General features: G+C 37.3%; 1 protein-coding gene across 5 annotated transcripts in view; it reads left to right on the top strand.

Annotated features, from left to right (window-relative positions):
* The window catches only part of arid1b (AT-rich interactive domain 1B), a 95,143-nt gene that overhangs the window by 15,740 nt on the left and 65,198 nt on the right, over positions 1 to 14,205 (top strand). For 4 of the 5 annotated variants that reach the window (XM_016562560.1, XM_016562563.1, XM_016562561.1 and 1 more), the window contains exons 3-4: positions 3,934 to 4,074; positions 12,698 to 12,796. In XM_016562560.1, the coding sequence (XP_016418046.1) occupies positions 3,934 to 4,074; positions 12,698 to 12,796 (240 nt within the window). The remainder of the gene's footprint in view (positions 1 to 3,933; positions 4,075 to 12,697; positions 12,797 to 14,205) is intronic. The other variant, XM_016562562.1, reaches the window with a different exon arrangement.

The following is a 14,205-nucleotide window of genomic DNA, read 5'->3' as shown; positions in this document are numbered from 1 at the left end:
TTGTTTGCCTACAAAACTACCACTGGCTCTGCACCCATTTACCTAAATTCATTACTTCAGACTTATGTGCCCTCTAGAAGCTTGCGTTCTGCAAGTGAACATCTACTTTCACAGACCTTTAAATTAAATGTTCCCTCCTGGTGGAATGACCTGCCCAACTCAATCCGAGCAACTGAGTCCTTAGCCATCTTTAAGAATCAGCTAAAAACACATCCCTTCCATCACTGCTATGCTGATGACACTCAACTCTACCTCTCATTCCATCCTGATGATCTGATGATAGCTGTTCACATCTCAGCTTGTCTAACAGACATTTCTTGCTAGATGAAGGACTATCACCTTCAACTCAACCTTGCCAAGACAGGTTATACTTAGATTATCTTTATTTGACCCTCTAACTCTAGCACTCTCTATTCTAATTCTATTCTTAAAAAAAAAACTTGTCCCTTTTAGACTTGCACTCTATTCATTTACTGCTTGTTTTCTTTTTAAAAAAACTAACACTAGCTTTTCTAATCTTTTTGTATTCTATCTATTTGTTTTCTTTTTATTTATTATACAATTAACAAAAGCAAAAAAGGCCTCTAACACTAGCTTACTCTATTCTTTTTCTATTCTATTCGTTTTCTTTTTATTTATTATATAATAAAAAATTTAAAAAATCTTGCTACGTGTACTGTGTTAAGCTACCTGAGACTTGTTGTAGCACTTGCATATCATTGCTCTTTTGTTGATTTTGATTGCTTCCATTGTCCTCATTTAGCAGACGCTTTTATCCAAAGCGACTTACAAATGAGGACAATGGAAGCAATCAAAATCAACAAAAGATATACTAAATATATATTATATGAAACTTTTGACTGATAGGGGGTGGGTGTGTGTGTATATATGTTTATTGGACTTTGACAGTGGAGAGAGAGACAGGAAGCAACAGGAAAAGAGAAAGGGGAGCAGGATTGGCAAAGAACCTCAAGCCGGGACTCAAACTCGGGTCACCCAAGGCATTGCTGCCCACAAGGCTATGGTTTCGACTTACTTTCTAATGGAAAACTGATTGAGGAAATTATTTTTGCAGTGTAGATTAGGGTTTGTCCTTGCTTGACTTACGTTTCCTCATTAAAGAAGCTCAGAGAACACAGCTCTCAATACAATTCCCATCTGAGCCTCGTGAGTGTATGTGCACGTACCGTCGCTGACATACTTCTGCATGTATTAGAGAGATGAGCGGGAAAAACACATCATCATGGTTCGTGGATTTGTTTTCTGTTTGGTATGAATGACAAATGAGAATTACAGTGGATGAAGGGGGGCTCAGATGGGAGGACAGCGTGCCAATGGCAGCTGTTGCCTTGAAAAGCTCTTACATAAGAGCGTCACAATAACAGCTTGTCGGGAATCAGAGGAGGGGGAACAGTTGTGGATTACTAAAGCACTAACACACCCACGGGGACCCTCGGTGATCAGATGTCTCCCATCATCCCTCACTGGCTACGTTCACACAGCAGCAGAATACAGTTGTCAGTCCTGTTTGGAGTGCTAAATATGAATGTGTTCAGACACAGTTTAGTTTTAAAACAGACTGACAACCAGCGACTCTCAACTAGGACTGTCGATTAATTTGATGAAAAATCCCAAAACCTACTAATTAAAAATTAAAATAAATAAATAAATGTTTATGCATTATTTATGAAAAAAATGCTTTGCAAATAATGCTATACTATGCAAATGATGCTATATATGTGGGGAAAAAGGGTTCAAATATAAAATTACATTCTAAACCAAAAAACAAAGGATTACTTAACATTTAAAGGAGACATTAATATTACTAAATTAAAAATTATAATAAACAAAAATGAAAGCACAGACTAAATGTTAATTGTTAGAGGGAACACACTCGTTCCCATAATCCTTTACAGTGACTGCTCTCATAAAAGCACAATTATTTGTGTTATGTGTTGAATTTTAAACCTGCATTCAGTGTCTAAAAATATTTTAACAAAATACATATTTAGTCAAAGCTCCTGACTGGTAAAGTAAACTACTTTTGTTTGAAGTGCTTAATATAAAACATTCTCAATATCCTATGCTATTGTTCATAATTCGTTTTGTACACATGAATGCATTATTCGCCATTGTGAAATTATATGACCGGTGGATTTTTTTTCAGCAGACACAGACTACCAAATTTGTTGTTGATTATTTTAATTATCGTTTATTATCATTTAGTAGTTGTAGACCTACTCTCAACTGGATGCACAACTCATATGGGCTGTATCAACAGCAATGCTGTGGACAAATAGATGTCTGTTTTCTGATGTAAGCACTTAGCGGGATATTTTTTTGCTGTCAATCACTAATGCTAGGGCTGTCAATCTCTCTCAAGCTGAAAAATGACAGAAAATAGCAGCATATTCTGGTTGGAAAGCAAGACTAAACACCTAAGTGTCTGGCTGGAAAAATCCAAGAGAATAAAAGCAGCAGGAGTTGCTAAAAAACAACGGAATAAAATTTTAATCCTTAAAGACACAATACAAAGTGCTGCACAGTAGAGCTCAATGATATTGGAAAACCTGACGTCATATTTTATTTTTCTGCGATATGAGGACATTTTTATATGTCACATTTCCACTGTTTTTTGACCATTTCATCAGACTGACTGTAAAATAATGGATTTTTTTTATTGTGATCATTATTAAATAAAATGCAATAATACTATTATTGTAAACAAAACGAGTATTTAATAAAAAAAATGACATTTTAATTTATAGTACAACTGTAAAATTAGAATAGTAGTACTTACATTTTAATTTCTTCATTTTCTAACATGAAACTATCCAGCTTCAATTTTGGCAATTTACAGGCACATAAATATGCGCACTGCTGGTTTCAGAGTGAAACACGGCGCCGTCTTCCTCATTTACACACATGCAACTCATGATATACGGTATTTCAGCGTCTCGATTCACAGTCAACTTCCTTGTCTCATGACTCATGAGTGATCAGATGTTTTAATAGTGTCTTCAAACTGTCATTGTCACTGAATCAGAGTTTTCAATCAATTCATCAGTTTGCATCATCTCAGGTGTGTTCATGGAAATCCCTGAGATGCATTGATTTATTTTTAACTAGAATTATACTGTATTTGATTTTTTTTATTTAATTTTTTTAAAGTATTAAACATTTTAATGTGAATTGGCTACAGTGGCTTTTTCTTGTCAAAATGATGGTTCCTCAGGGTGAAAAACATTTTAGACACTGAGCAATATATTAAATATCATCAAAAGGCACATACGTATTGTATATGTTTTTTTAAAGCTGCATTGACAGCTCTACACTCTTAAAATTAAAGGTTCCAAAAGGGTGTTTTTGCAGTGATGCCATGGAAGAACCATTTTTGGTTCCCCAAAGAACCTTTCAGTGAACAGTTTCTAAAAGAACCATTTTGAAGAAGATTTTAGAAATCTAAACAATCTTTTTTGACTATAAAGAACCTTTTTCTGCATTTGAAAGGTTCCATGGATATTTATGTATTTTTAAATTTTTTTTATAGAACCATTGATGCCAATAAAGAACCTTTATTTTTTTAGAGTGGACTGTCTGTTTAGATGATTTAGCTGTTTAGATCCGCTTCTGTCCTGTATGTAGTACAGGGTAATTTGGTAGTCACACCTGTTGATAAATGTGGTTGTCAGTCCCAAGCACCGCCTGTTCCAGCACTGTGAGAATCTTTTATTCCTGACTTGAGATGTCACGCCCCAGACAGAGACGTTTCAGATCGGATTAGCATTGTAAAGTAGTCCGTTAATGTTCCGGGGTGGATCACCATTTAAAATACTTCACAGATGAATAATAATCGTCCTTCTTGCCGTGACATGCCATGTGAAGCATTTGAGAATGTTTGTCTGTGAGTGTTTTTGTCCTTGTCTTGCTCAGCAGATGCCGGCTCAATATGGGCCACAGGGAATGGGCGGCTACTGTCAACAGGGTCAGCCCCCATACTTCAGTCCTCCACAGCATCAGTCTGCAGCCCCCTCTCAACCCCACTACATGCAGCAGCGCGCTCCAACACAACAGGTAAGCATTCAGGCTGCTAAATCGGTACTAAAGGGTCCTTGTCCTCATCTGAAGACCCTCAAAAGGATTTTCACTAGATCTTTTTTTAAAAAGAAGTTTGCATTGTGGGGAAAAACTCTCTGACCAATGAGATATCAGCTTTTGAGTCATGTGTGCCACAACAGTATTCCTGACATACGCTGAGCTTTGGAAATTATTGATATAATCTCCTGAATGTCATATATTAGAAATATTTTAGAAAGAAAGAAAGAATATTTAGCATAAAGAAAATGATGACTATCTTTTAGGACCATTAAAGTCCCCATGAAATCAAAATGCAACGGCTCTGAACGGCTCTAGCCCAAGCTGTGATATAAGCGAACGCTATTGGCTATTTTAAAAATGGGCGGGGCGGGGTCTTCCTGTTTCAGTTAAAATGACGTCAACACATAGAGTAACGCTGCGTGTTTCTAAGCATTTCAGGGGACCTTTAAGTACTTTCATGACAATTCATTTCAGCCCCACATTCTCATTACTGTAATGTGAAAAAATCACACAATTTTAATTTTTTTTAATTAATACCAACATAAGGCAGTACAACCCTTACTACTATATTTAAATATAAATGTAAATATGTTTTTGTAATGCATAATGAGGATGCAATTTTTTTGCATTGCGTCAAGAATGAGATTTTTCTGCATTAAAGTAATAAAAAATTTAATTCAATTTATATTTCAAGTCTGCACAATATAGCAATTAGCTCCACCCCTTTTACTCTCTCACACACTCTCTCTCGCTCACATGGTTGAGTATCTAGAGAAACACAGCTTTTCTCTAGTCTTTTTTCTATTACACACAGCTTGTTCTTAACAGGCTGCAGCACACACACTCCAGTAGTTTGGAGAAAGCAATAATAAGAAACTGGCCTTGAGTGGATGTCTCAGGGGTGTGTGTGTGTGTAATATCAGTGAGGACGGCACTGCCGTGCGCCTCATATTGCTATCACACTCTCTGTTTATTCCCTGGACCTTAAAGGCATTATTTTCATTTTCTCTTATATGACACTGAGGCTGATTGAGAAAAACGGTTTCATTTTCTTCCTCTGTGACAGAAGAGATTGTGGGGCGGAGAAACACTGCAGCAAGTGGGAGAGATACAGTGGGCTCTAAATGTCTGAGAGAACATTGAGAAAGTTTTGGAATTTTCAATTTAAACTGAAAAAAGTTACTTAACTTGAAGACGAAATAAATACTATTCAAGTGCTAATCAAATAAGAAAATTTGTGGCACTGGTCATGTGAACTCCTTTGGACAAAAGGAAGTTCATGCAGCTTTCATTGAAGCAAAAAGGGAAAAACCCAAATACTAAGATGTTTTGAGTTTAACTTTTTATTCAAATTGTTACACTGAAAACAATTTGCAATGGAAAAATTTGTATTCAGTTAGAATAGAATGCAAGACAGAAGCCTTTTCACTTGTGGTCTCAGACTTTTGGAGCTGCCGTATTTTCAGGTCTTTTTCTTCAGGCGGAACTTTGAACTCCAAAGTGTTAAGAACTTGGCTGTATCCCAATTAGCATACTAATACTACAAGCTGTTATCCACTGATGAAGGGAAAGTACATTCTTTTAAGCTGTGGTTACATTCACCGTTGCTCATCAAAGTTTCGCAGGCGAAAGAAAGCAGAACTGGGCTTGACAAAATGCGATGAATAGAATACGGGAGTAGAGAGGTTATAATGAATAAAAAACATCCTACAACATAATAAAGCTATTATGCCAGCTAGCAAATGAACCAATCCTAAATAACCGCTTTCCAAACATATTTTATTGAACATTTTATAATATCAAAGTGTAATGCTATACAAAACTGCCACCAGAATATACAAATTCTGTTAACCTTCACAAAATTCCGTCTACATTTCACTGATCCAGACCCAGCTAAATTAATTTGATTTAAATTCTAAATTTATCTAAATTCGTTTTATTTAAATTTATTAATTATTGACTTGAGTGGGAGAGAGCTGTCACAACATTAGGGGTAGTATTAGGATGCTTCCATCCTGGAGTTTATGCCAGGGAATGGTGCCAGTCCATGGATTTTATTGGGGGTTTACAAGGACGTAGAGAAAAAACGCAAAGATTTGCAAAAGTAACGCTCCAACCTGCAGCCAGTAGTTGAGGAAACTTTTGCTGCAGTGCACTTGTAGACATCCGGAGCCGGTTGCACCAGCTGTGCATAGGTTACAACTTAGCCTAGTTTTGTTGTAAAGGGGCACTAAGTTACAACTTATACAAACTTACAAAATATTTTTGTGTCGCACCATTAAACTTAGTTGAAATGTAAAAGTATGCATAAACAAAATTTTCACCGAAACCTCTGACCAGGAGTAACGGTCCAAGAGTACATTTTAAAGGAATAGTTAACCCTGTCATTAATTACTTACCCTCATGTCGTACCAAACCCGTAAAAGCTTCGTTCATCTTCAGAACACAAATGAAGATATTTTTGATGAAATCCGAGAGCTATCTTACCTTCCATAGACAGCAATGCAACTGAAATGTTCCCAGACCCAGAAAGGTAGTAAGAACATCAGTAAAATAGTCCATGTGACATCAATGGTTCAACTGTAATTTTACGAAGCTACGAGAATATTTTTTGTGTGCAAAGAAAACAAAATTAATGACTTTATTCAACAATTCCTAGCTACGTTTTTGTGCCTTGACCGTGGTAGGACCCTTGCTGTCTATGGAGGGTCAAAGAGCTCTCGGATTTCATCAGAAATATTTTGTGTTCTGAAGATGAACAAAGGTCTTACGGGTTTGGAACGACACGAGGGTGAGTAATTAATGACATAATTTTCATCTTTGGGTGAACTAACCCTTTAAGAGAGAGAGTATAATGAATATCATTTTTTATTATGTGAATAAATTAGCAACTCTTCAACACAAACCCTACCTAAAAACCACACCTCTGTGTGCATCGGTCTGAGTTGTGCATGTGAAATAAAATGACAACATAGCAAACAAAGGTAATTTCTGATGTTTTTTTATATCAGTTATGTAGTAGCGTATTTAAGTGGAAAAAATTTTACCGTTAGTTACGTGAGGCAAAATAAGTTAGAATTGAGGATAAACTGAAATTCACAGCATTTCAAAATAGCTTTGCATTACAAAGCTTACATTCTAGCTACATTCTGCCTTAAAGTCCCCATGAAATCAAAATTAAAGTTTTTTGGGTGTTAGTATCAATATGTTAGTCTTAAGGTTATCTATAAGGCAGTGTGCTCCAAAACAGTGACAACATTCGCATTTAGAAGATATAAGCATTCAAAGCTTGCAGTTCGTCACTTCTGCCAAAACGGCTCAACAATTTTTTTGACGTCACATCGTACTTCAGCTTCTCATCAAACTTTCTGTCCAATCAAATGCTCTCTAGAATCCGAAGCGCCCGCCCCCTACACTATAAAATAGACGCTGAAGCCGCGGCTGAAATCAGTCACTTGTCCACAGAATTAGTATTTTCTGTACAGTGAATGGCACGTAGTGCACTATATAGTGGACAGGGAACGATTTAAACAGCGCTGGAAAGCTGATCCGATATTTACACGGGTCCTACTTCTTGCCTTATCGTTCCACAGAAGTTTTCCTCTTTTGTTTTTTATCCGCCATCTCTAATCTTTCTGTCGCTCGGCTCAGCTAATGTCCGTCCCATGCACTGAAAGCTCTCTCCTCCACATCACGAGACGAGTAGACACGCCCCTTATTGCTGATTGGCTACAAGTTTGTTTTGCTATTCGGCCCGAATCAGTTTTCTAAAGTGTTTTTGAAAAATCACATACCCTGCCTTTAAGTAATAACTTAAGAACGGCTGATGAAACCAATCCCTGTTGACCAATGAGAATTTCATACAGACGAGTCCAGTCATGGTTTCAGAAATCACTGTATTCCCACTTGATTTCAAACTGACCCAGCTTTTAGCCTTTTCTAGTGGTTAAATACTTTCCTCTAGAGTGTAAATGCCCTTCACTCAAAAGGCGACTCAAAAAGAAACCATCTGGGCAAGTTTGCATACATTTTTCAACATAATGTGATTTGTGATACACTTTTTTTATCTGACATACCACTTAGGATGTAGTATGTGAATTAGGATGCGGCGTTCAAATGATGGTTCATCGCCGAATCGCCTGAAGGCTGTTTAATGTTAGCTGCTAAACAAGCTCTCCTCATCATCCCCGGAGTCACCGTCCTTAGTCTGGTTAAAATCAGCCGTTAAATCAAAGCGCTGGCTTTCATTAGAGCTTCACAGAGTGGTCTCATAGTGACTCCCAGCCTGACGTTCTCCTCCGCTTGGCTTATATCGTCAATTAACACCATGTGCTGGCCATGAAAGGTACATCTAGCTGACCCAGTCTCGCAGCATCTGCTGACCATACCATTTATAAAAGTCTGGCTGGTTTCAGGACAAGGTTTTTTGTGTGTGTGATTTAAAGGCAAGACAACATGAAAACAGCATTCACACTTTCTAGTAGACCAATTTGGGATTTGAAAGGATCACTGTTAGATGACTATGATATTATTGGGTAATTTTATTGTTCTCTTCCCTCATGGCCTTGGGGACAATCAGCAGAAAAAAAAGTAATTTCTGGGGAGAGAAAGGCATTACGTTTTAATGAAAGATTAGGAAAATTACAATAACATGCACCGATGAATCAGGCACAATAAGACCAGGGACGTTTATTAAGAAAGTAAATACTGTCAAATTTGGTTTCATGTTGTCTTTAAAGAGACAATATGCCAACTAAACATCAAACTGCTCAGGGATGATGCAACTTCAGACAAGCCATTACAATAGCGCATTAATCACACTGAAGGGATGTTTTCCGTTTTATCTGTAGCTCAAAGAACGATCCGTTAATCATTGTGCTGAAACCGTGGAGCCACAAGGGCCTCAAAAACCATAAAAAGATGGATTTGATGTTTTCATGGACATGTTGAGTTTTACGAGTCTCAGATGCGTTTGTCTTCTTACAGCGACGTTTTCATCTAGACACACCCTGTGTAAACACGTCTCGTTCAACACAGACCCTCGGTTTAAAGAAAACATGAATTATATGAAGAAATGAAGCAGAAAGCTCTGACTCAAATCAGAACATATTGACCTTAAAACTCCTTCCTGAGGCAATTGGAGCTACTCCATTGATGTTTTTTATGTTTTTATTTTGTAAGCCTATCAAACATCCATAAACAGAAAAAAGAGAGAGAGAGAGAAGGGAAAAATCCATCCCCCCTCCCCTAAAAGCTACATAGATGAAACACCAATAAAGAATTCAGTTTACTCTTCTTATTATTTTTAGTTGATTGTGAATATTGTCATAAATAGTTCTGGCATGAAACTCTAGATGACGCAGTCCGATAGGTCTAACTCAATCTGACCTAATGACATCATTGCCACATGGCACAGCTGATTGGTTCTCTCCTGTATCTGTAGCCAATGAGCTCGCTGCTCAACATTCAAATATATGACTAGCGCTTGCCGTAGCAGTTGCAGCTTGCTTCAGAAACCCTCCACCTTCCCCAGCTCCACCTGTATAGATCTGCTATGAGGTGATTCATGTACGCTATATGGGGGTTATTTCATGTATGTTATATTTGCAGCAGCAATATTTCTTACATGCTCACAGCAGCATGTTGTGGATGTATTGGCAGTAGCAAGCCTCGGTACTGTCTCTGCCGCAGCAGCAGCGTAGCAGATCTATTCCGCCAAGACCAAATACATTAACATTGTCATGTACATTACCATGCTATCCCTCCGAGAGTTGTCATGACAGAACTGAATGTATTTTATAGGTGATCACACAACCTAGTTAAAATGTTATTTTATTAAACAACTGCATCCTTCTACTAAATATACAATCCCTAATATGTTAACTGTCTATTTTGTAAACTCATAGGTCTTATTGTGAACAATTCATCCTTGTATATGTATAATTTAATATTTGTAATTTATTTGTGTTTAATCAAAATGTCATAACTCAATCTTCCAGTGAAAAAAACAAGACTTCTCTCCGGTGTTGTATGCTGATCTTCTCCAATCATTTACTTTGCTTAAATCCCGCCTCTCCATAATTGACTGCAAGCTCGTATTCATTTTTGAATGCAACGCCCACATCTTAAAATCCAATCAACAACTGATGCATAGAAGCAAGTGCCCTCCCTACATTTGTTTCTTTTTCAATAATCCATTGTACTCAGATGTACGTCACAATACGAAAGAAAATATGTGATTCTACTATTTTCATTGTGACTTTAATAGTTGGACTCTATGACTGATGTGCAGTGATATGCTGTAAATGATCTTTTTTTTTTTTTTGAAAGGTTATTTTTTTAAAGCCATACATAACCAACAAAAGCCTTGTTAAAAGCCTTATTTTAGTGCAGTGGATCATTAACAGGCGAGAATGCAGTCTTTTGCTGTTGTCCATGACGCATCTTGTGTCTGGTCACGTGTTTTTGATGACGTGTGGTTAAACTGGGACAATTTTATAATGTTTTGGACCCTTGTTTTTTACACCTGTATTTAGCATTCAATCAGATGAAGGTTTCATGTAATGTTTTAATTTAATGCGACGCATTAATATTTAACTAGGAGTACGTTTAATGGACATTTTGCGGTGCTATTTAAATCTATATATCAAGTGTAGTAAAATTCTCCCAACAGTTTTATCGACTACTGGAATTTTTGTTACTGTGACAGCGCTAAATGGCATAGTGAAAGTGAATTTGAGAGAAAAAGCATGTGTCACACGGGAGGTATCACATAGTTTTCCTGTGACGCTGTGAATCTCGGAGGTCTCGCTGTCCGTTAAGCATCTGTTATGGTTCTGAATCAGCACATGCCTGAGCAGTGATGTAATGGCCCAACTGTAAACAGCCGTCTGTGTGTGTGGCCTGGCCATGACCCAGAGTCAATACACACACACACACACACACACATACAGCTCCGTTTGGCTCGGGAATGCCCCCCAGTGTTTTTTCCCACTGTTGAATGAAGTGAGCGGGGAGGGAGTTCTGGTGATGTTTGTATACATGAGTGAATTGCAGGCAGGGCGACCTTAGTTGGAACACTTTCAACCCCTTTTTTCAAGTCTGTTTTCTTTTCTGAAGTGTATTTGCTGAGGAAAGTCAAGTATCCACTTTTCCTCAAAAGATGCTGTGATAAATTTTCTTTTGGCGTGATACCCATAGTCTTATTGGGATATTGGGCCCGGATTGCTATAGACTTTAAAGGGATAGTTCAAACCCAAATTACTTTTTTCTCCTTCTGTAGAACACAGATTTGTATTAATTTCTTTCTTGACACTTAGTTGTAAATTCTGCTTGTCAGCTTTCAGTTAGGTAAACTGATTGGCTGACACAGGTTTTGTCAGTAATGTCTACCATATTGGCTATAATTTTACAGCAAAAGTGTTTTGGAATTTATGGCTGTTATGGTTTTAATACCAAACGTTTGGAATAATTAGGAAGTTTTTTTTTTTGTTTTTAAAGAAGTTTCTTATGCTCACTTAGGCTTCATTTATTTGATCAAAAATACAGTAAAACAGTAATATTGTAAATATATAAAAATAACTATTTTACATGTTAATATATTTTAAAATGTAATGTCAAAGCTGAATTTTCAGCATCATTACTCCAGTCTTCAGTGTCACATGATCCTTCAGAAATCATTCTAATATGCTGATTTGCTGATCAAGACATATTTATTCTTATCAATGAATGTTAACAACATACAAAATGTACAGTAAAAGTGTACAGAGTAAAGTGCTGCTCCAGATTTGTGGAAGAAAAGTACAAAGGAACACAGATGTTCATGTAGCAATGAAATATAAACAATCTAGTGGACAAACCCTCAGAAAGACATTTTTAATGTTACGAACATTTCTGATTCAAATAAATGCTTAAAAAAATGAATCAAAGAATCTTGAAAAATGTATCATGGTTTCCACAAAAATATTAAGCTGTGCATTGTTTTCAACATTTGATAATGTTTCTTGAGCACCATATCATTTTAATAGAAAGATTTCTGAAGGATCATGCAACACTGAAGACCTGATTAAATTTTGAAAATGTATTCAGATTGAAATAGTTGTTTTAACTTAATAATATTTCACATTATTACTGTTTTTACTATATTTTTCTAATATCTTTCTTGCAGTTTTGTAGTATCACGTCTCATAGTGCTGTTATCCAGTTATTTGGACATTCAGCCTTCAGAATTCAGAATTGGCATGAGGGCCATTAAATATATTGCTGTAATGCATTTTTTTATCCCCTCAAGCGGATTGCGTACTTTTACGGTTGATATCAGTGCACAGTCTGCGTTTCAGCCGTTAGACATGCCTCAGCATTTCTGCGTAAACAGCCCATTCTGCTTGTGTGAATCACAAGTCTGTGGATGAAGCTAAATTATGGGCTGGTGTCATCATGCTGTCTGCAACTGTCTGATTACCTTATTCTGTGTGAATCGAGGCCTGCTAATGTACAGTACCATGACACAACTATCTGGGCAGTTTGAGCCCTTCAATAGTTGCATGATTGTTTTATTTTTCTTGTTTAATTTAGTTAAATTAAACTCTTTTCACCATAGGAGACTCTGCAGGAGGGATATGGTAGCAGGGGCCAGTCTGGGAAACCAAACCACGATGACATGGGTCTTACTCAGCAGGACCGCCCGTCCAGCCTCCCGGTGAGACATTACAGTCCAAAATTAGTCTGAGATTTTAAAGACTGCCTGACCTAGGTGTTTGACAATGACTTATTTTTCTAGAAATGCTTTTAAGTGTTCTGTATATGTATTTCTCAAGTGGATATAGTAGTATAGTATAGAGATATCACAAACAAAATGCCCTTTTTGCCTCCACTCGCACATACAAAGACTTCTGGTTGTAAGTTGCACTGTTGTTTGGCTTTTCAGAGCTCTATTTTTCAGTGCTCTGGTTGTGACTATTTATCAGAATTGGATACTTTTCGAAAACCCTCTTTTGCGCTCTGTTGCAACCCAAATTGTCTGCACTAGTTGTTCTCAACTAGTGGGTCATGACCAAAAATGGATCGCCGGTCTGTTCTAAATTCACTGTAAACCACGGCTTCACGGGGCTTATTGCTTTTATAAAACGGTTATTCCATATACGTAGTAAGGTTTCACAGAATAAAACAGAGCAAATAAAGTTTATAAAACGAATTGTTCCGGCCCTTGATTCTGATTGGTTGAGCCACGTTCGAAGCTGTTGTAAATTACACTACAAACATACACCTTTGTTTACTTCTGTGTGTTGCTCGGCAACCACTTTGTTGGAACCACAACTGTTTCTGAGGAACTACATTGTTTGGTGGTTTTTATTTATATCATTACACTTTATTTGCTCTGATTTATTCTGTGAAACCTTACTACGTATATGGAATAACCATTCCGGTCCTTGATTCTGATTGGTTGAGCCACGTTCGAAGCTGTTGTAAATTACACTACAAACATACACCTTTGTTTACTTCTGTGTGTTGCTCGGCAACCACTTTGTTGGAACCACAACTGTTTCTGAGGAACTACATTGTTTGGTGGTTTTAGTTATATCATTACACTTTATTTGCTATGTATATGGAATAACCATTTTATAAAAGCAATAAGCCCCGTGAAGCCGTGGTTTACAGTGAATTTATAACAGCTAAGGGGGTTTTAGGCACTCGCGCGTCGTACCTAACAACGCCCCTTAGCTGTTATAAATTCACTGTAAACCACGGCTTCTTGAGGCTTTTTGCTTTAGTAATTATATAAATAAAAACAGTATTCTTCCACCAAACAATGTAGTTCCTCAGAAACAGTTGTGGTTCCAACAAAGTGGTAGGCTTGCCGTGATAGACGGTGCTGACGGTGATACCGGTGTTAAGCCGCAGTTACGTCACTTGCCCACCGCGTCACCGACACTCACCGTCGTTTTGGTTTTTTATAGAAATAAAAATCATTTAGTTCAGTAAAAGAACAGACACAATTAAAAACTGAACGCGGCTGCTCAATGCAGCGTGCTGAACGACAGTCGCATCACACAGATCAGATTTCGTTTCTCCAGTGAGGAGAGTGAGTCGAGCTGACTGACAAGAAGA

The sequence above is a fragment of the Sinocyclocheilus rhinocerous genome, unplaced genomic scaffold, assembly GCF_001515625.1.
Source record: "Sinocyclocheilus rhinocerous isolate Xijiao unplaced genomic scaffold, SAMN03320098_v1.1 scaffold769, whole genome shotgun sequence".
Lineage (NCBI taxonomy): Eukaryota > Metazoa > Chordata > Actinopteri > Cypriniformes > Cyprinidae > Sinocyclocheilus > Sinocyclocheilus rhinocerous.
Note: the sequence above shows the minus strand (reverse complement) of the source record. Positions and strands in the feature narration are given on the sequence as shown.